Consider the following 21606-nt stretch of genomic DNA (forward strand, 5'->3'; position numbering starts at 1 on the left):
GGTGTCAAATCCACGTTTCGTGAATTTTTCTCTAGAAATTTGCAAAATTCGTGGCGAAACGGCACAAATTTGCCCATCACTAGTAGTCTGATCAAAATGAACGGCTCATTTGTGTAACTGTAGTACATGCATTTGGAAATGTGCTTCTCCCTGCCTTACCCATGTGGGATAATTCAACAGAAATAACCTTGAACTAGTGACGGGCGAATATATTCCATTTCACTATGCCACAAATATCTCGACTTTCCTGCGAAATGGGTAAAAAATTTGCGAACTTTTGACGTACATTAAAGTCAATGGCTGTCCGTTTAATTGTCCCAAGGGTCAGAACTGTCACGGGCGTCAGAACTGTCGCTGGTGTCAAAAGAATAGACGCCGACAAATTTTTGCCCAGCGAACTTTCGCAGCAAACTCACAAATTTATTCGCTGGCTGACAGGCGAGGAGCTTTGTCTCCTGTGGTTAAATTTATGCTACCGCATGAGACAGTTCTCCTCTTCTGCTTAGGAAAAAAAAATAAAAACCTTTCTCAAAACTTTTCTAAGCAGAAGAACATCAGAGCAGCCTCTTTCTTTCTCCTGATAAGTTCCTTGACTACTTGGTGGACAGAATGGTCAGAAACTGACCAGCAGGGGGCACTGTTGTAACAAAATTAATTTATATGAACAGTACATGTATCCTTTAATATCTTGGAATAGAAAATAAATAAATAATAAAAAAGTGTTTAGAATTGCATCCTCATGAACTTTACCTTAATTTATTTTAAAGGTTTACTTTTCCATTAAAGTAGAACTTGCGGTGTGAATAAATGCACTGATGCAGTTATCCTGCTTGGTTTCAGCTTCCTTTCTTATATGTTTAAACCAATTCGGAATAGTATAAATAGGAAGAAAGAGGGCGATAGGAAGGAAAATGAAGCTGATGACAGCAGGTATGTGAATAAAACTGGGGGAAACAGGAAACTGATGAAAGAAGAGTGGGTGTCATGATAAGCGTAGAAAATAAATGTATTGCTGAAAATGTGTTATACAGCTGAATGCTTTGTCAGTACCTATAATCATGTTGCTATGTGTTTCTGGGTGGCATTGTGAAGGGTAAGCTGGCGCTTTGCATTTAAAGGCCGTTATTTAAACAATTCCTCGCTGATTGCATTTCATAAAGCCATCAGAAGACTTTCTGGCCGAGGTTGGCCTTCACCTGACTGTTCAAGTGCTGCCGTGTTCCAGTTAAACAAATTACACCCTTTCAGCACCTCTGCAGGGGAAGCAGAGGCGTGATTGGAGATTAAAGGCAACAAATGATATCACTAGCCAGGCAAAGATTAACCTCTTTGATGCTGCTCTGTATTTTCTCACCTCATCTACTGAGGTACAAAGTTCATATTGATGTGTATAATAAAGGTTCAATATTTTCTCTCTTTGGATATCCATATGGCAGCAACTGGCAGTTTGTCATACCTGAAAATATCTTACACTGCAATAGCATATCATTGTAGGCAAAGGCATATTGAAATCTGGAGGAATTGTATTATTATTTCCCAGTAGTTTGAAAACAAGAGACACATTTTACAAACCTGGCCATTTTGAAAGTATTTTTTACGTGTCATATATTTTGTATTTTTTTTTATCTGCAGGTTGTTGAAATATTTGCAACTGTATGAAGTGTAAATAAGATGTGTGATGTGTGTGTCAATCCTACAAGGGCTGGACATGAAAGCAGAGGAGCCCGCACAGAGTAATAACAATGTCTCCGTATTAGCAAGGGAGCAAAAGCTTGCGTTTCATTCGCACTTTGTTTTTCTGCTGTACATCACCTAACAGTGGAGCCTCTATCTCAGATTGGGGTCATTTAGCACAGCTGAAGTGTATAAGACCAAGGGGGAAATATTGCTGACATTTCTCATTTGCATTATGCAGCAATTTGCGTAAATTTGCGTAAATAGCAGCAAAATTTAAAAAAAAACAACACAAATTTGTGGCACAAAATGCAAAGGCAATTGTTCATAAATCTGAAAACTATGGAGTTCTCCTCTGGAGAATTGTGCCAAACTTTTTTCTCCCTTTGATAAATATGTCCAGTTTGGGATTTTCTTTTATAGTGGACCTGTCATCCAGACACAAAAATCTGTATAATAAAAGTCCTTTTCAAATTAAACATGAAATCCAATTTCTATTTTTTATTTATAGCATTAAAAGCATTTATAGCTGTTGTAAGCTCATTTAAAAAATCTCAGCTGTCAATCAAATATTGTCTGCCCCTCCTCTATGCCAGTGGCATAGAGGGGGGGCAGACAATTACTTTCACTTTCAATTCAGCACTTTCTAGATGTCACTGCTCTCCACACATTCCATCCGTTCTCTTTACCATTTAATTGTGTAGCCAGGACATGGGGATGGACATTAGGTCCCCCATTCTGGTGCACAAACAAGATTCTGAGATGATACAAGGCTTGCCTTAATAAAACTGTCCACAAAATGGCTGCTTCCTGCTTGCTATAATTTTGAATTCCCAGACTGAAGGAAAAAAAATTCAAATAATTTATATAGTGTAATTAAAGTTCATTTTGCTTGACTAATGTGATAAAATAGGATTTGGAATATTTTTTTTGGGTGACGGGTCCCCTTTAAAGGATTTTATTTTTTGTCCACAAGGCTGAGCAAGTGGTCCATATGCCGCATTTAGAAAAACAATGCAGAGATTTTGTGAAGCTCTCGTTCAGAATAATTCACTTATACACAGGGAAAAAAGCATAAAAATGTTGGCTTTTGTAGGGAATTCTGAGACCAGAATTGCAAAATGAACTGCTGCTGAAGGGGTTAAAACTGGCAGAGCCAGAGAACCAGCACCTAATAAATGTCAATTCGGCACACTCAAAGAACACAAAAACATTCCAGCAAACTTAAATTTACGTCTCGAATCTGTAATTACAGAAATGCATTAATTATTAATCGACCAACTGCTGCATCCTGCCTTAAATCCCTCATCCTGCAACACGCAGCCACTATGGTGATTATACTGTGCAGGAAGCCTGTATCATACCGCCACTGCTGTGTGATAAGTATAACACATATTCACAGCGCCTGATAAACACACTGAAATCTGCTTCATCCTCGTTGTTATCCTTTTTGTCTTTTTTTTGTTTCGTTTTGTGAGGAGGGTACAACACGTGTGTCTAGAGTCTGTCAGAACCTAATGGCTTGTGTGGGGTCTTCTGATGAAGCTGCACAAACTCGGGGACACACACAATCACCTCTAAACCATACAAATTTACTATGAAGCAAAAACAGTACAATACATGTGCAAAGAATTCAGGGAAACTTTTTTTTAGATTACTGTATATACACCCAGGCATTCCTGTGGGCCAAATACACAATGCAGTGCCATGTGGTTTGCATCACTATAAGCACATAGGAAATGTCTGGCTTTCCCTTCCACATTCTTCTCTGTCCCTTGTATTCTCTCTGTACCATCTCTTATGTCTATCGCTCCCAGCGACATCTGCTTGGCTCTCCTTGCCCCTCCTGCTGCAGAGATGTTTGAAGCGATGGCGGACATGTCCCCTGGAGCGGAGCACAGGCTTCTGTCGCTGAATCAGTCAGGGTAAGGTTGCTGTGTCCCACTAGGCTCCAGACAGATGCTTTTCGGTGTATAAATCATACCGTATGCAGAAGGCTCATAATTACTGAATGCAAAGTTATACATAAATTAACCGTTCATAGAATGAAGCAATGTAAGAAGTATTGTAACGAAAGCATAAGACTAAAAAGAAAACATTTTATCAGTCAGATACGTTCACTATATAGAAGCCTATTTGTAATATTAACATATTTCTATGTTGGGAAAGTAATCACAAACTATAACAATGTCCACTTGGTCCCTACAACACAGACACTACCATCAATGCTATTGACAATGATTAATAGAATTTCTACAATCACTATGGTGGCTCTGCTGTCTTGCAGTGCTGGGCTCCGGAGTTTGATTTCAGTATTGGCACTATCTGCAAGGAGTTTTTATGTTATCCCTTTGTGGGTTTCCACCAGGAAAAGCAACTCATGATGCCAAATGTTGAATGATGCAATGAGCAAAAGCATAGAACTGACACGCCACAATAGAACTGACACGCCACATCATGTGCTTTAACTAAACATTCAGTATAGAATTCTCCCTAAAATAACATCATTACATTTATATGCCGAATTTAAACAGTAAACACTATCTTTAATTGTATAAAGGCATGGTAAAGTAAATTTAGCAAGACAGTGTCTGTATATATAAGTCAGTGGTCCTTGCTATCCACATACAATGTTAACAGACACAATAATTGTCTCTATAAAAATGGCTTTTCATTGTTTTGGCTGTTAATACACACAATGGCCATATTACAGTGTAATATCAAGACAGTTCCTATAAATAGTCAGTATGCCACACATAATCCTTCCGATATTTTTATTATGTAGGCTAATAAAATATACACACATGATAAATACAGTGTATTTATGTGCCCAGTTTTTAGGGTGTCCTACTGGCCCTTCAAATTTCATTTAAATGTCATCTAATAAAATGACTCCCATTTTGTAATCCTATAGCCAATATATTCCACTGGCTGTAGCATTCCAGAATTCTGTCTACTCTACAACTTTCCATTTCCTGGGATTCCTCCAACCTGCTATGTTAATTTTGAAAAGGGTCTAATACATAGCTAATGTATGTAAGGAAATATCTAGTAATCTACTACCAGCACACATTAGTGGTATCTCATTAGGGTCCCACCTACAGCCAGCTACTAATCCCACATGATAATGCAGAGCCAAGATTATGAGTAATCTCTACTCTATTGCTAGAGTTTATAAGTGATCTTGGCAATTTACTCTGTTACTGTGGTGTGCAGTTCTACTAAAATCCAGAGTTCCATATAAATTTTTGTCTCAAAAAGTGAAATAGGTCAAAAAAAAAAAAATCATACACGGTAGTCACATCCCAAAAAGGGCCCCCAGTCCATGAGCCATATGATTTAGTAAAGTCAAACAAAGGCAAAAGTTGGAAGCAACTTACTGTTACTTGAACCAGAGGAGCCCAGATGATGTAGAAAAAGTAGAAAACCTTTATTTAGGACATAATTACGTCTTACTTGTTTCATGCCAAGGGTGGGCACTTACTCATAGGTGATTGGCTAATTACCCTAAACCACACAATCATTTCTCACCATCCCAAAAAGCTTCTTCTGTATAATTTACCAACACATATTCTAACTTGTGTCCACCCCGATCTATCAGGCACATTCTATTTTACAGGCCTCCTGTTATGGAGGTGGCATTCTGGGAGGAAACACTGCATTACATGGGTAAAAACATTTGCTTCTTTTATGTGTTTTGTACACTTTGCACATTGCACTTGTGGTTATAAATGGATTGTCATGTGTATAGCTTTATTTATGTGAGGTAATATGTGTTATTTGCTGTGCACTTGCAGCAATTTTGCAGATTTTTTGTTATTTTTGGACATGTCTGGGCATCAGCTCATAAGCAGAGACATGGAAAGGTATGCTCCACTCTTAAGCGGTAATTTGGGAATTTAAAATCGGTACATTTTGAGTTTTGGCAAAGGTGTCCCTGATCCACTCTGTCTTTATTTTGTAAAAAGGAAAGCGCCTGTCATCTGCCTAATCTAATGCCTTAACAAACAGTACTGCAGATAATATGGGCTGGGGAAAAAAGCAGAGTGAGATGGCTATTAATCTTACTCAGAAGAACAAGCCAGATAGTGGCAGGTACAGATACAATGTGACCATCTGCTGCACCGCCAAGCCAGCCATGGTAGGAATATCACATCTGGAATCATACATGCCCTCTACAAAAGTCCCAACTCGCTGAGCTGGCCATAAAGTGACACATCCATGAATTAATGTTCATGGAGGCTCTTGTCATTTAGTGACCCTTCTCTGTAAAATAAGGATTAGGCAGGAAAATAACTGTATTTAAATCCTTATGTGTATGTTTCATTGTAATACTAATCAAAACAATTGTATGCAAAGATGTATTTATAATACTTTATTTCTGCAAGAGATGGTTATGAGTCATTCTCTGTCCCCTAACCAGTTGTGCATAGTGCAGAGAAATAAATATGATATGGGAGGTTTTTGTTCCTCATAATCAAACTAATAATATGTAATTATTTTGCCAATAACCCCCATACACCTACTGATTTGATTGGCCAAGGGGTTTTTACAAACCATTTGGCAAAGTCATGGTTTTTCAGACACACCTTAAAACTGACAAAAAAAAAGCTTTGAGGAAAAATTGGAATTATGTGATAAAACTAAACAAATCTTACACAAGGGAAGTAAAAATTCTTACAAATGTGTTCCTTGATATTCCCATTAGGCATTTCCAAGTGGGAAATGAAAAAGGTTTTTTGTTCTATGTTCTTAGTACTGTGAGCAGATTATTCAAGCAAACCACCGAGAAATGTATTAAAAGAATACTGCTGTCAAAATGCAAAGAATTGACTTTTTGCACCTAAAATGACAACGTCCCAATGTAATTATTTGATGATAGTATCCCTTTAGTGGATGATGCCTCATATTACTTTCAAAACTCCGCTTAACATACAAAGAGCTTCCGTTTCAGTCATCCTATGAGGAACTTAAATCCAAATTCAAATCCATAAACAAGCTTACTGTATATCCCCAGCTTCACACACAAAGCATCCAGTTCACATAGTCTCAATACCAATATTTACAGAAGCTTGTTACTAATAGGAAGTCTCTTACTATGTGCAGCTGCAGGTAGTCCATCAGTCCTGGAGCACTATCAATGCGTACAAGGATGCCGTCTTTCACAGTTGTACTGAAGCCCACAGCCAGGCGATCTGTTCGAGTGCTAGGCCTGTCGTTATGTGGCCAGGTATAGAGGATTAGACCCCCAATTTTCCCAAAAATATATGTAGCACCAGCTGCAAAACAAAGAGAAGCCAAATTAAATGTTATTATTTACTCATATGCACACACACACAGTCAAACACCCATTTTTTATGAAGGAAACACCAAGGTTAGATATAAAAATTATGTAAAGTTTTACCTTGCAATTTTTGTCCAAACTGTATTGAAGTTGGTTTTAGTGGGAGATATCTGCAGCACATGTAATGCCCAAACCATTCCCTACTTGATGCTACAGGGACTTACTGAATAGGTCTAGACAGACCAACAGTTTAAAGTATAGTTGATTTTTTCCATTGCAATGGTTTGCAGTCTAGCCAAACTTCATATAATCAAGGTCAGGTTAGGGATTAATTTAATTGGCCGCCTTAAAAATCATCATCATCACGACAAATAGGCAGTCATTACCTAGGAATAATAGGAATAATGAAGATGCTCTTTAATATGGACCGGTGCTCCCCATGGTGCTGAAATCAGCTGTACTGAAAACCAAGAGTTTTGCTTTATTGCCTCCACTCTGCACAGTGATGGCAGCAACAGCTAATTAGAAAGAATAATTGCACTAAATGATGAGCTTCCACAGTTATAAATAAAATATAATACAAAAGGGAAAAAATATATTTCTTCTCAAAGGAATCCATAAGAGAAGATTCCTGCAATATTGGGAGGGACTGCATTTGTAGGGAAAATATATTCAGTTTATTGGTCTAGTTTCTCTTTAGTTTTTATAAAACATCAAATAAGAATAAAGTTATTGCTAGCTTTGTGCACATAACACTCAATATCAGCATGTATTTATCAATGGGATCTGCAAAAGGAAGAGACAGTCAATGCAAGCAGTGCATTGTGCTAACATTATAAGATAAACCGTCATATTTGCTACCTGTTACATAAAACAGATGATAAAGTTATATTTTTTGGCATAAAAAGCAACTTCGTGACAGTATGCCAACTATATATGTGCCATTTATTTGAGCTTGGGGAAAAAATGAATGAAAGCAATAGGTGCCTCTTCAGTTACAGGTACAAACTGCATGCTCAGACTATGTAAGCATATTATTGTACAGTGGAACACACTTATACAGAGGCAAGTTGCAGTTAACTTTCCATCTGCCCACTAACCAGGTACCAGAAAGTTTAAATGTCCTCAGTATATAAAAGAGGTAGCAGAAAAGTTAAACGTTGCAAGCCATTTGGCTCTGCATTTAATTGGCAGTTGACAAATTATCTGGCTTGGGGTTGTTAGATGTTAACTTTGCCTTTAACCAAGATTAATGTGCAAGGTAAATGATATAGCGACATAGAGATAATCTCAGTCCCTTGTATATTTCTACACAAAGTAAATTGGTAGCAAACCTGTTTCTAGGAAGCTTGTAAAATAATCATTGTAAACTACCATGTAATCTCAGGCATCATCTCTCCAACTCCCACTGCTGCGCAAACAATATCCTATACTGTCAGTGTCTGTTCCAGCATCTTATCTGTTCCATGCCTCAAAGGCACCACATGTTTGAAGTTAATTAATCGGTAATTCTGATGCGCTAACGTGAGAGATAGAAGGTAGGCAATGGGGAGAAAAAAAGATAAGGAACAGAAGCGGTGTTCAGCATGCTGAGAAGGCACTTTTCATGCTAGAGAAGAGTGGAACTCCGCCTCGATGAATTGGTGATACATCTTCAGGTAGACAAGATGATTTCCAAAATAAGAAATCCAATAGGGTCACATGATGGAATGTGCATAAACTTAAGAAAGAGGAGGTGGCAAAAGATTATTAAATAAATGTTTCATTTTGTAAAGATAGAAACAAAGGTGCTGGAAAGTCATGCAGATTTGTATATGCATGGAAAGACAAAGTCTAAGCAAAGTCTTCATTTGAAAAACCATGGCAAAATGTCACATTGTGTTGAGAACAGGTTTCCTCAGACAGATAAGAATGGACAGTGTGCTCTCTCTGATTATGGTACGCCAGCTGCATTGAGAGAGAGATTCTTTTCGGTCTGGGTATCCCCAGCCAGGGTCAGAGTAAGAATGGCTAAAGTGCCATCAAGCATTTGCAAATCTCAGCTTTTTCTCTAACTAGTACAGATTTCAGGCACTCACATTTTCGAGGTAGAACCCCACATTTTGAGGTAGCTATAAACACCAGCATGCATAACTTGCATTTCATTGTGTAAATGACTATACAAGATTATTTTATCCATTCAGCACACAATTTATTTCTTTATGCCTCATGAGCAGCTCTATAAAAATGTGAGCTGAAACTAATGTGGTCCTAGAATGAAGCAGGGGATAAAGTAAGGTTGCAAAGACAGGCAGAAAAGAAGAGCAGGGTTGTAAAGCATCTATATATAACATTTGTGTGCAGCACACCTTGCTCAGGCATAAAATACCCATCTGAGCCTCTTTATGGATTTAATAACCGTTATTGTTTTATTTTCTGGAGGAGACACTAGCATCAGAAGAAGCAGGTGTGTGACAATAGGGGCTACCACAGACCCAAGATTATAAATGGGCCATGTAAGGTCCTCAATGATATGCAATTTCATGCTGGTTTGCCATCTTGTTAAAGAATTGGGGCTCCTAGAAATAGTGTGCAGTGATAGAATATCAATCTTCTGCAGAGCCACAATATTCAGGCAAGATACTGAACATGGGTGTAATCTGGAGCCTTGTAGCTGCCCAATCTGTAGCACCCTATGCTATACTGAATTATTGTTTCTTGGAGCACCAGAAAGTACTGGACACCCTACAGTTGTATCTCCTCATGCCAGCACCCATCCCCCCACCCCCCAAATCAGTATCTAAAACAATGTGTTTTTCTGAAGGTTTGAACAAAAGACACATATTCTACTTACAGCCTAGCCCCCTGATCAAAATATATGCTTGAATTGTCCAGACATAACAAAAATGCCTTCATTGATAATATACAAATGGGCTTTCCTATTTGTAAATAAACCAAGTAAACAGCTTGCCTTACTCAAAATTTGGAGGAAAGCTTCTTTATTTCCTATTGCTCTTCCCTTTTGTTCGGAGGATCATTGTAGGATCTTCTGTATATATATATTTCCATGCTACTCCATTCTAATAAATGTTTTCCAACCCCTTCTACTGTAGTTCCTCCTCCCACAAAATTTCAAACCATGTCCCTACTTTGGATGTCCACAAGAAAACCTTGACTCGAGTTTCCCCTGGCAGTGTCTCCATGGTGACAACAGACCACCTAGGAAGATAAATAATCCTTAAAGTTTTATTTCAAAGCAATTTCCAGCTGTTCTAAACTTTCCCATTTATCTCTTCAGAGTCTCAATTAGAGCAATTTCTTTTTTTGGCCTGATTTTTTTTTCCCTCTCCTCCCACCACCAAAGAGACTCTCTGGGTCCACCTGACGAAAAGTGTTCTTGCTTCATTAGGCGCTGACAGATCCGCTGCACAGCAAATTATCTCTAATCATTACTTTCAACTGACATCAAACCCTTATCCTGTCAAACTCATCTGCTGCTGCTGCTCGAAGTTACCTGGTTTGGACAAATGCGCTAGACTTTTATTGGCAGACATTGTCATTGAGAGCCTATTGCTCGTATCTCAGGACAATGGAAACTTTCTGTTCAGTGCATTGTGCTTACTGCACAAAAACAATACTTCTCCCTATGTGAAGGCACTGGTTATACATTTTTCACACAGTAAAGTGTTTTATACCGTAGACCTGGATAAATAAATCAGTGCTGTCTCGTATGTGCACCATTGCACCCCAACATTTTCGGTTTCCTTAACATGATGTCAATCAGTTTAAATTAGTTATGGGCAGACACAGAATTCACATATTCCACCAAAAATGATGGTTTAAATTAGCATTGTCACACAGTTTGTGTCATACAAAAAGCACATTTGCCTTTGGGTAGGCCTAGGGGTGGAGCATAGAGGTTTTGAGTTTAAAGGTATTATTGGGATTATGGGTCTTTTGGTTTCCCAATAAAAAAAAGAAAGCCCCACCTACTCCATCTTTTTTTTCCCAGTTAGCCTATTGGTCATACAGCAAACAATAAACACAGTGTTGTTTTGCCATGGTATTCAGATAGTTTTGAGTTACACAATATATTGACATGCATTGTTAAATTATTTTGTGCTCCTGTTTTATAATATATTAATGTTGTCAAAGCTGGGTGTTGATTTTGTGTCCTCAGTTGCTATACATATTTCTGCCTTTGTATCTTACATGCCCATCACCTGGTGATAGCTGGAATTGGTCATATATTTCTGAATGTAATACAAGACTGATGTTACATATGGATGTAAATTATGGCAGGAACATGGTTAAAATGATATTCAAAAAAGCTGTGGTTGAACTGTATTCCTCCCATTTTCATATGTATATGCCTATGTTGTCAATATCCATCGCCCTGCTCTATACAGTTGTATTAAGCAACACCCTGAGCACCAGAAAAAAAGACTGTGTGCAGAGTAAGGAATACAAATTCTTACTGAAAAGCAGTGATTTTGGGACGATCCTACCACCTTCAAGAAGTTAATAAAAAAACGCTATGCACAATTAATATTTGCAATGTAATAACTGTCATATGAATGTTATTACAACACAAAATGTGAATTTTGTGCCCTTTATGAATTTTCATAAAACCAGCCAACCTAATAAAGTTTTCTGCAGTTGTTCTGACAAAAAAAAAAAACAGAGGCAAGTGAATTGCCAATTATAGAAATTAAATCATAATACAGCCTCTCTCTTTTCCCATGGGGATCAGGAAATGGCAAATATGTTGTACAAAACTTTGCCTCTCCATCAAATCCTTTTCACAGCAAGCATAATCTATTATATAAATATCTTGTAAATTATATCCTTATAAACGGTGACTAGTGATGTCATCAGTGATAAACGGTGAGTAGTGATGTCATAGTCACATGACTCCCTAAAACTTGTGTATTATAATAAATAACGTACCCTAGTTTGCAAAATATGAGGATATTAGAATTGAACTTTCATGAGTTTCATGACCTTCGGCCTCGTGTTTTTATATGGTCGTGAAACTCCTCTGTAACTTATAATATCCTTATATTTTACAAGAGGGGGTACTTTATTCACTATATTTATCCCCATATAGACAAGTGGGCACAATCAATTAATTAAGGTAAACAATGAGCATCTTGTACTAGTAAGTAAGTTTGAAGTCTAAGAGTGATGATGAGATATAGTTTGGGTTACTGGGTTACTGCCTGGGTTGGGGGTATTCTGCTATAACTTTTTGGTGTCGTTTTTTATTTCTAAATTACACGGTTTACACTGCAAATAATTAATTATACCATGTAAAATTTCATTCCTAACCCAAGTCTATTTTTCTAGTTATAATATTGGTGTGTAGGCACCCATCTCAGGTCATTTTGCCTGGTCATGTGCTTTCAGAAAGAGCCAGCACTTCACAATGGAACTGCTCAGATAAGCTATTGTTTCAATGAGACATGGATTTTAACTTTTGAGTGCTGTTCTTATATCTACCAGGGAGCTGTTATTTGGTTACCTTCCCACTGTTCTGCTGATGGGCTGCAGGGGTGGGATCATATCACCCCAACCTGCACCCAGAGTAAAAATTGACTGAAGTTTATCAGAGCACATAACATGACTGGGGTCACCTGGGAAACTGACAATATGTCTAGCCTCATTCAAAATTAAATATAAAAAATTCTGTTTGCTCTTTTGAGAAATGGATTTCAATGCAGAAGTCTGCTGGAGCAGCACTATTAACTGATGCATTTTGAAAAAAATATGTTTTCCCATGACAGTATCCCTTTAAGCATACACTTCTGGACCACAGAATCTGGCACACAAACTAGTACTAGTCCAGTCAAATCAAGCCAGATAAGAGAGTTCAGCACATTTCATGTTAGTAGGCCTACATACCATCTGTTATTCAGTATTGCCTTGGAAAAGGGTTGTATTTCAAATATTTTAAAACATTTTTTATTAAGACAATGAATTACTTGTACTTTGAATTGCTTATCTTTTTTATAAAAATAGGAAATGTATCCAACTATAAGACAATTAGGCTGATAAGAAGAGAGGCATGTATACCTCTGCAGAATACTGGCATTTACAAGTGCCAGCCTGATTTAAGATGCAAAAAAAAGCTGCCTACAGCTGTGCAGATACAAGGCATTGTCTGGCTGTGGGCACCATTCACCATGCAAACGTTAGGCAGCACATGGGATCAAAAGCAAATGTGTACCACTCTGTGAAAGCCTAATTGTAACACAGCATTCGCTAAATCTAGCATGGAAACAAAGCAATGCCCACTAATCCTTTTATCTGCAGCCATACAAAGGATTGGGCACCACTGTCACTCTTTACCCTGATGTTTAAAGGACCAGTTAGACCATAAAAAAATGAGTGTTCTACGTGCAATTTTATATCATCCACTTGCCATGGTAGGTAAACCACCCTAATATGCACAATATGCATAATATTTTCATATTGTGTACCTACTGTTAATTAACAAATGCAACATGCACAGTATTCCAGCGTTTACCACTTGTTACAGCTAATACTGGGTGTGAGAAAAACAACGCACCCTGGTGATCCAGTTGTGCGGCGGGCGACGCCCGCCGCGCCTCTTCGGGTGCCATTGCGGCTACTTAAGGCGCGCGCCTGGGTCTCGTTGGTAATATTGACACGGGCGCACCGGCGTGATGACGCCAGTGCGCATAGGCGCGAAATTCAAAAGGGTATTTAAAGGGATCCCATTCATTCACTCATTGCCCGTGATAAGTTTATCCTGTGGTGCTTTTGAGCCTTGTGCTATCTGTTTGATCCTGTTCCTGATTCTGATTGATTCCTGTTGTGACCCCTGCCTGTCTTTTGACGACTGTACTCTCTATATCCTGACCCTTGCCGGATTACCGACTCTGATTCTGCTTAACCCTCTGATTGACTTCCTGGTTTGACTCTTGCCTGCCTGACTACGCTTATTCTCTGCCTGCCTCGACCCGGCCTGATTCTGCCTAAAGGTGGCCATAGACGCAAAGTTCTGCTCGTTTGGCAACATCACCAAACGAGCGGATCTTTCCCCGATATGCCATTAACGAGCATGGCTATAACGGGGGTAATCTGATTGTTCGGCTGTGTGGCCAAACGATCAGATTACAATGTGCCATAGGCTCCGGCGGAATCGGTCGGGTCAAATCAAACCTGATCGATCGACCAAACGACCGATCTCCGCCGGACGAAAGATTTCGGCAGACGCCACACACGATCCAAAAATCGTACGAATCGAGGATTCGTACGATAGGATCTGTGTGTCTATGGCCACCTTTACGTTTTGTACTGTGACCTTCAGCCAAAGACTCTTGCTTACAGTTGTGCCCCTTTGTCTGTCCAGAACCCTTCATCTTGCACCTCTCGTTTTAAGACCTGGCGGCATCTTAGTAGCTGAGGGCTCCTCCCGAAGCCAAAGGCGGCTGCTACAGGCAGGAGCATGAGCCGAGACCAGGGTGCTTGGCATCGGTTCTGGGTTTAGGGTGCCAACCGTCACACTGGGGTTGTAAACAGGGGCGATCCTGGCCCCTCCGCCGCCTGAGGCAGCAGCAGTTGCTGCCCCCCCTCCCCCGGAAATTAGCTCTTAAAGTACCAGGAGCAGCATTTTTGCTGCCCCTGGTACCTTAGTGGGGCGCTGCCGCCTGAGGCGACAGCCTCAACTTGCCTCATTGGCGAAGCACCCCTGGTTGTAAAATACACAAAAATGTAGGCTAGACCATTTAACTTTATATTATTGCTTCTAGCAGCTGGACGCCATATGCAGAATGGATTAGGCCAAGCACTGACAATCTTTTGATCATCCCCAGCATTAACATAAACATAATATAAAAAATGGGGGTGTCAACAAGTTACACACAACTTAATTTGTAATAAACAATTATTTTTTATTATTATTATTATTATTATTATTATTATTATAATATAACAAATATGGATTAGAGAATAAAAAATCCATTAGAGGGATCACTGCGTAATCTAATTAATTGTATTGGTAATTGTGCATGGTTGTGGATTCCTTGCACACAACTTAATTTGTAACAAACTATTATTTTTTATTATTATTATTATTATTACTACAATAATATAACAAATAAGGATTAGAGAATAAAAAATACATTAGAGGGATCACTGTGTAATCTTTCTAATTAATTGTATTTGTAATTGTGCATTGTTGTGGATTCCTTGCTTTTGCCTATAAAAATACTTTTTATATTTTGGGATTTTGACATGCCATATCGTTTTGTAATACTGTACATATTGGTTATACAACTTTTCAGATGCCCTTTTGCATTCATATTTATGTTTTACCTTTGCACCTTAGAACATGTGGCAGATAAGATGCTGTAAAGTGTAAGCTTTGAGGTGTTTTTTCAGAAATTTGTTTATAAATGCTCGGAAGTTTAGGAATTGTTGGGTAGTTTCGAGAAGAAAGACATTTGTAATTTGTCAAAATGTGTGCTTTCCAAAATTCCATGTTTTCTTGGATCAACTTGCAATGCATACAATACATGCAGATTTGCAAAGCACCAGTTAAAACATTATCTATTTCCTATTTCCCCTACTTTGGAGTCCCTACATGCAATCTATGGCAACCATCTGCATATTAGGCATCAAACGCACCTGCTTTAAAATTATCAAAATGCATGTACAGTGGATACCATGGAATCTTTGGTTTATATATAAGAATTCTCGAAAGAGCACTTATCAATACTTGGGGGCAGATTTATCAAGGGTCAAATTGAAAATTTGAATTTGAAATTCGAATTTTCGAGTCAAAACTGGCTCAATTATTCAAATTTGATTTGCGTTTTTTCAAGAAATTCAAATTTGATTTTTGAGATTTATAATACTCTGGCCCTTTTAGAACTTGAATTGGACTATTCACCACCTAAACCCTGCTGAATTGTTGTTCAAGTCAATGGGAGACATCCAGGGATCAATTCTGAGTTGTTCGCAGCCTTCCTGACATTTAAGTTTTCGGGTCAATCCTTTCACCCGAATTTCAAAAAGTCAGTGTTTATAATAAATTTAGATTGGTCGAATTTCGAGTTCATGGGAGTTTATGGGAGTTTTAAAAAAACTCAAATGAATTCAAAATTCAACCTTTGATAAATGGGCCTTCCCTGTAATTGACAGTATAATGAGGATGAGGAATAAAATTATGTTATTTCATTAGCACTGCAATGCTTTACTGCAAAGGGGAGCAGCAGAATTCTAAAGTGAAATTAAATAAAAACAGAAATGCAAAAATGTGTATTGCATTGTTATTCTTGCCATTTACAGATAAGGCAAAGCACTTATCAATGTGGCGGTCAGTGTAACAAAGGGGTGTCCAAATGTAGATTGGGTTTTACTAGTAGACATTTAGCTGGTGATCAGTAGATCTCAAGACACTGTCAGTACCGTAACTAGAGGGGGGCGGGCCCTGGTGCGTGACTCGCAGCTGGGCCCCCGTCCCCCTCCGTACGACCTGAATTTCAGCCACTGGACACTGACAACAAATAGCTTGTCTAAATCACCCTCCTGTTCCATTCAGATATTTTTTATGTTAAGGTTACATAAGAAATAGATGTTTAAATATAACCATATATAAATCAGTATTTAAGTAATAGTTTCCATGGAACAGAATGCTAACAATGCTTTTATGGATGCAGATCATAATGGAACAACATCACTAAAAGCTGATCCAGCATCAGTAAAGAATGGGCACTCCTGATGTAACCTTTAGTCATTGTCCTCTGTAACAGAAACAGCCCGACAGTGAGCCATGGATATCAGTGTGAGGAGGAGTAGGGTGGCACATAGCTGTGTATATCATTGTGAGGAAAGGAAATTGCATATAGAAATGTACAGTATACTAGTTAAAGTAGAAGCATGGTAACAAATAGCTTCAAAAGAGGAGCAGGTTAACAGTGTGTAGAGACTTCAGCCAGAGAAGGTTCTTTCAAACACTGCAGGGGATCTGCTGCCCCCAATCACACACACATTTCCATTTTAATGCGGTATTTCTAAACATACCCGATATGCTCGTTCTGTCCGGTCTTATCCCCATCAGGCGAGAGAAAATCAAGCAGAAAACTGTGGGCAGGGTTGAAAATGGACTATTTGAAAGAAAATAACCCCTACTTTCAGCACCTGGGTGTGTCATTAGTAACTCCTCACTTCATTGATATTCATAGGCTCACAAAATGGGGTGTGTTTTTTCTAAAGGGGGGGGGGGCTGCTCTATTAACCCTTTCTTTGCTAAATGGGTTTTGCCATGTGTGTGTGAAAAAAAGAAATGAAATATTTCATTCAAGAAATATGAATTGGTTGAAATGGCAAAACTATTTATTGGAATATTCAAACACGGATTACACGTGAGAAACATTGTTTCCAAAGAACTACTAGAGGCAATATGCAAGAAGAATGAGCCACCCACAAACAGATAATAATATATATAATGCATAATGCTTTGTCTTTGCCTTGGGAGACACACTTCTCTGATTATCTAAATAGGTTATTTGTACACAGATACATGGAGACAATTTGTATCATGTTCCTTCAGTGCTGCAGACAGCAAACACACCGCAATACAATGTACCATTACTGATCTCATGTGTCTTCTAGCTTCCTACAAGTCTTATCTGTATCGCACAGGAGGCACAGAGCACAAAAGTGCTATCAGTTTGTAAATGGCTTTAATTTCTGACCAAAGACATTAGGATTCAGCTACATTACCCCTGTCTATTTCAGTTAAGCCGTGCAGATCAGGCATAAATATCTATACAGGTGCCAAAACCACAGTTTATTCCCTTATCCTCTTATCTTAAGAGATAGTGTCACAAAAACTGAGAACTGGGAGTCTTATACGAGATCCCACACATTCAGATTTCTGTTCATGTCTCTCATTTGTACTAATTAACAAAATACAGCTAATTATTTCAGAGTAGCTCTGGAGCAATCAGGGTTATTAGTAACAATACAGAGGGATGGGCGGTGTGCTTGCTCTGCTCCACCGATTTCAGATGTGATTACCTCCTATTGCAGAGCTCAGTGATGGAGATTGGGTTTTGGACAGATTTTATCAAAACTGCATCAGAGAAGAGGAGGATCAGAACTTAAGGGATAAGAGGATGACATATGACCAAGGAAGATACAAACCTCATCTTTTTATTAAATTATATAACACATATGTATTTTTACATCACTGCAACGCCCCATCAAGGGCTGCAGCAGAGATCAAGCAAGTAAAGGGTAGAATAGATCCTGTAATCCCTGGGGCAAGAGGCAGGACAGGGGGAAGGAAGGAGAGAAAATGAATTGTCGCAAGAAAACTCTTTCCTCACTGGGCTACTACAAACAGGTAAAAGGCTGACGGGGACAAATTAGATAAAGAACTAAAAGAGACAGTCTGTGTGTAAGAATGAGAATAAGAGTCACATGGAAGGAGGGAGAAATGGCTGGAAAGGAGAAAAATGAAACACCAAGTTCGGGAAAAAGGAGGGGGTAACAGCTTTCTCCGGGACCCTCAGCAGAAGCAGTAAACAATAAGCAAAACCACGAACTGCAAATCTACAGAAAGAAATGTTTAAATAAACCCTTAGCTTAATGCATATGAATGATATATCCTAGAAACTAGGGATACACCGAATCCACTATTTTGGATTTGGCCGAACCCCAGAATCCTTCGCGAAAGATTCGGCCGAATACCGAACCGAATCCTAATTTGCACGGTAAAAGGGTAAGGGTAAAATATTTTTTACTTCCTTGTTTTGTGACAAAAAGTCACGCGATTTTCCTCCCCACCCCTAATTTGCATATGCAAATTACAATTCGGATTCGGTTTTGGCTGGGCAGAAGGATTCGGCCAAATCCGAATCCTGCTGAAAAAGGCCAAATCCTGGCCGAATCCTGGATTCGGCACATTCCTACTAGAAACAAAGTGAAATTCAGAGAATGGAAAGTTAAACTGAGTAAACTGCACAAAGAGCAAGGCGAGATGAAACGAAAAACAAACACAGAAAAGAATAGGATAAGAAGTTGGGAATTTAAGCTGAATCAAATGATACCAGAACAGGAAAAAAAACAGGGCAGAAAATAACTGCACTCAGAACAGATTTAGGCCAAAGTGACAAGAACAGAGAGAGTAAGGGCAGAGAGAGACCAAGAACATGTAAAGGACAGAGACCGATATATACAAGCAATGGGACTTAGGCCTGTGCCAGACAGCAAGCAGAACATCGTAAGAAAAAGTAAGAGAACAGAAATAGGACTGAGGTATTAAAACAGCAGATTTATAAAAGATTATAGTTTTCACCGAGTGATAATATATACAGGAGGGAAAAAACAAATAGTTTCAGAATTTAATATCTTTTCCAAGTCTCACCACAGGGGCAGACTTATCATATACAGTATTTATATATATATATATATATATATATATATATATATATATATATATATATATATATATATATATATATATATATATCCTAATATTTTTTTTTTTGCGGCCACGCTGGATTTGTATCTGGCACTGTCCTAGCCACAGCCCCCCACCCTACCAATTAGCACATACTCATTATAGCCTTACTGCAACCCTAGGCATGTTTCCTCCGATGCCTATATAGAAATATATCAGGCTACTGTTATGCAAAAAAAAGATAGATTTACCAGTTTTGTTTTTGCCCTAGAGTTACTTGTTTCATTGAAGAAAACAAATGGTTTAAATACTTAGAGACCTATTTATCAACAGTTCCATTTTAGTGGTTTTAGAGGTGTTTGTAACCAGGAATAAACTCACTTTCTCTAAAAAGCACGAATGAAAAAAAAAAAAAGAAAAGCTGAACAATCCAAAAAAAATACCTCTAAAAATTTGAGTTTTAAACCTTTGATGAAAATTAGGATAAAAAAAAAAAAAAATCAGAAAACCTTTGAAAATCCAAATTGATTAAAAAAAGGTCCAATAGAATCAGCACAGCTCCCACTGATTTCTATAAGAGCTTGACAACTTTTACCTGGTGAATTAGACTGGAACTACAAGGTGAGAGGAAGCGCAGGCGTCATGTCAGATCCGCCTAATCTATTGAAAGTAATACAATGTCGCATATATAAACTGATTGCATCCGACACGACTGTCAGATGAAGATGCAACGTGCAGCGTTGCAGCGATTTATCCAGTGTAAAAACCAACTTTAATCCTTATAGTTTTTTGTGGTTTTTACACTGGATAAGTCACAAACGTTTAGAGTTTTAAAGAATTATAGAAAACCACAAATTGTTTGAGATTCGAGGGAAAAAAAATTAATAAATGTTAGTAAATAGGCCCTTTAATCTCCATTAGCAACTTGCCCTATATATGCAAGATTCAGAGAGGTGTTAGAGCCCAGTGTTGCTGCTGAACTCCAACAACTCACAGAGCAGAATGGCGTTCCGCTCCTGAAAGCACCAAAAAACATTTCAACTAACATGTATTTTCACTGACATTGAACTGATTAAAAATTCCCCAGTTTGATATTTGATTAATCTCTTCCACAGACATGCTCATTCTTTTCTGGTGACTATGAGTAGAATTCTGGAAACCATGAGCCAGTTCTTGGATCAGGCAATTTTTAAATCTTGGGACTGATGGCCCGAACGAACAGAACAAAAGGAAGGCAGCCATGCAGGGTATGGCCCCTCATACAATATGGTTGGTCGAATATTATACAAGGTCAATCAGTGTGGGTTAAAATAAAGAGTGACTGATAGCAACACAGGCAAAAAGATGAAAATACAAATGGGTAATAAGACGGTTAGATCAAAAGCAGAAACGAGTTTGGATAAAGACACACACACAGAAGAAGTGAGTTAGATAATCTGAAACAGATCAAAGTATATTCCATTCTTTCTTTTCTGTCCTCTGAGCGTGTCTTCATCCAACTTTTATTTGCTTTTGAGCCCACAACCATATTAAAATAGAGTGGGGCAAAAAGGAGAGCTGAGACTGGGCTAAGTCAAAAATAATTACAAACACACACTCGCTGATATCCAGGCAAGCTGTAGTGGACATACACTAGAATTAAGCACTTTCAAAAACTGACCATTTTTACTTTGTTTTTGAAATTAATGTTATAATACCGTACTTCATCAATTTTAATATTTATCCCCCGATGCAACCAAATCCTTAATTGCCTGACAAGAGAATATGAAGCACTCCATTTGAAAGCATTGGGATTCCAATCAATAACTCATAATGTGTGTTGGGGACATACAATACAAATCTTTTGGTTACATAAGAATCATCATATCCTGATGGAGAATGACAACTACAAATTGGAGGATTTTCATATATGTTCTGTATAACTTTACTTTTAAATCAATCAAGACCTACAGAGAAGCAGCTACAACTCAAAATGAGACAGGGCAGTGGAAAATGTAGTTAAAATACAGAAAGGCTGCAAAATAAAATTAAAGTCAAAGGAGTAAGACCTGAATTGAAACAGAACTAAAATCAAATCAGACCATTAGCAGGAGAAAGACTTGACAAGAGCAGAAAACAGTAACACAGGGAGGCACATTTATCAAGGGTAGAATTTTGAATTCATGAGTTTTTTTTTTTTTTTTAAAAACTCCCATAAATTCAAATTCGACCAATTGAAATTTATTAATAA

General features: G+C 38.2%; 1 protein-coding gene across 16 annotated transcripts in view; it reads right to left on the reverse strand.

Moving 5' to 3' along the window:
- LOC108699836 (neurexin-3) overlaps positions 1–21606 on the reverse strand; it is a 337779-nt gene that overhangs the window by 82775 nt on the left and 233398 nt on the right. For all 16 annotated transcript variants that reach the window (XR_005963885.1, XR_005963884.1, XR_005963886.1 and 13 more), the window contains one exon: positions 6772–6953. Coding sequence is in view for 13 of the 16 variants with exons in the window: in XM_041575094.1 (XP_041431028.1) it covers positions 6772–6953 (182 nt within the window). In the remaining 3 variants the exon portion in view is untranslated. The remainder of the gene's footprint in view (positions 1–6771; positions 6954–21606) is intronic.

The sequence above is a fragment of the Xenopus laevis genome, chromosome 8S (genome assembly GCF_017654675.1).
Source record: "Xenopus laevis strain J_2021 chromosome 8S, Xenopus_laevis_v10.1, whole genome shotgun sequence".
Taxonomy (NCBI): domain Eukaryota; kingdom Metazoa; phylum Chordata; class Amphibia; order Anura; family Pipidae; genus Xenopus; species Xenopus laevis.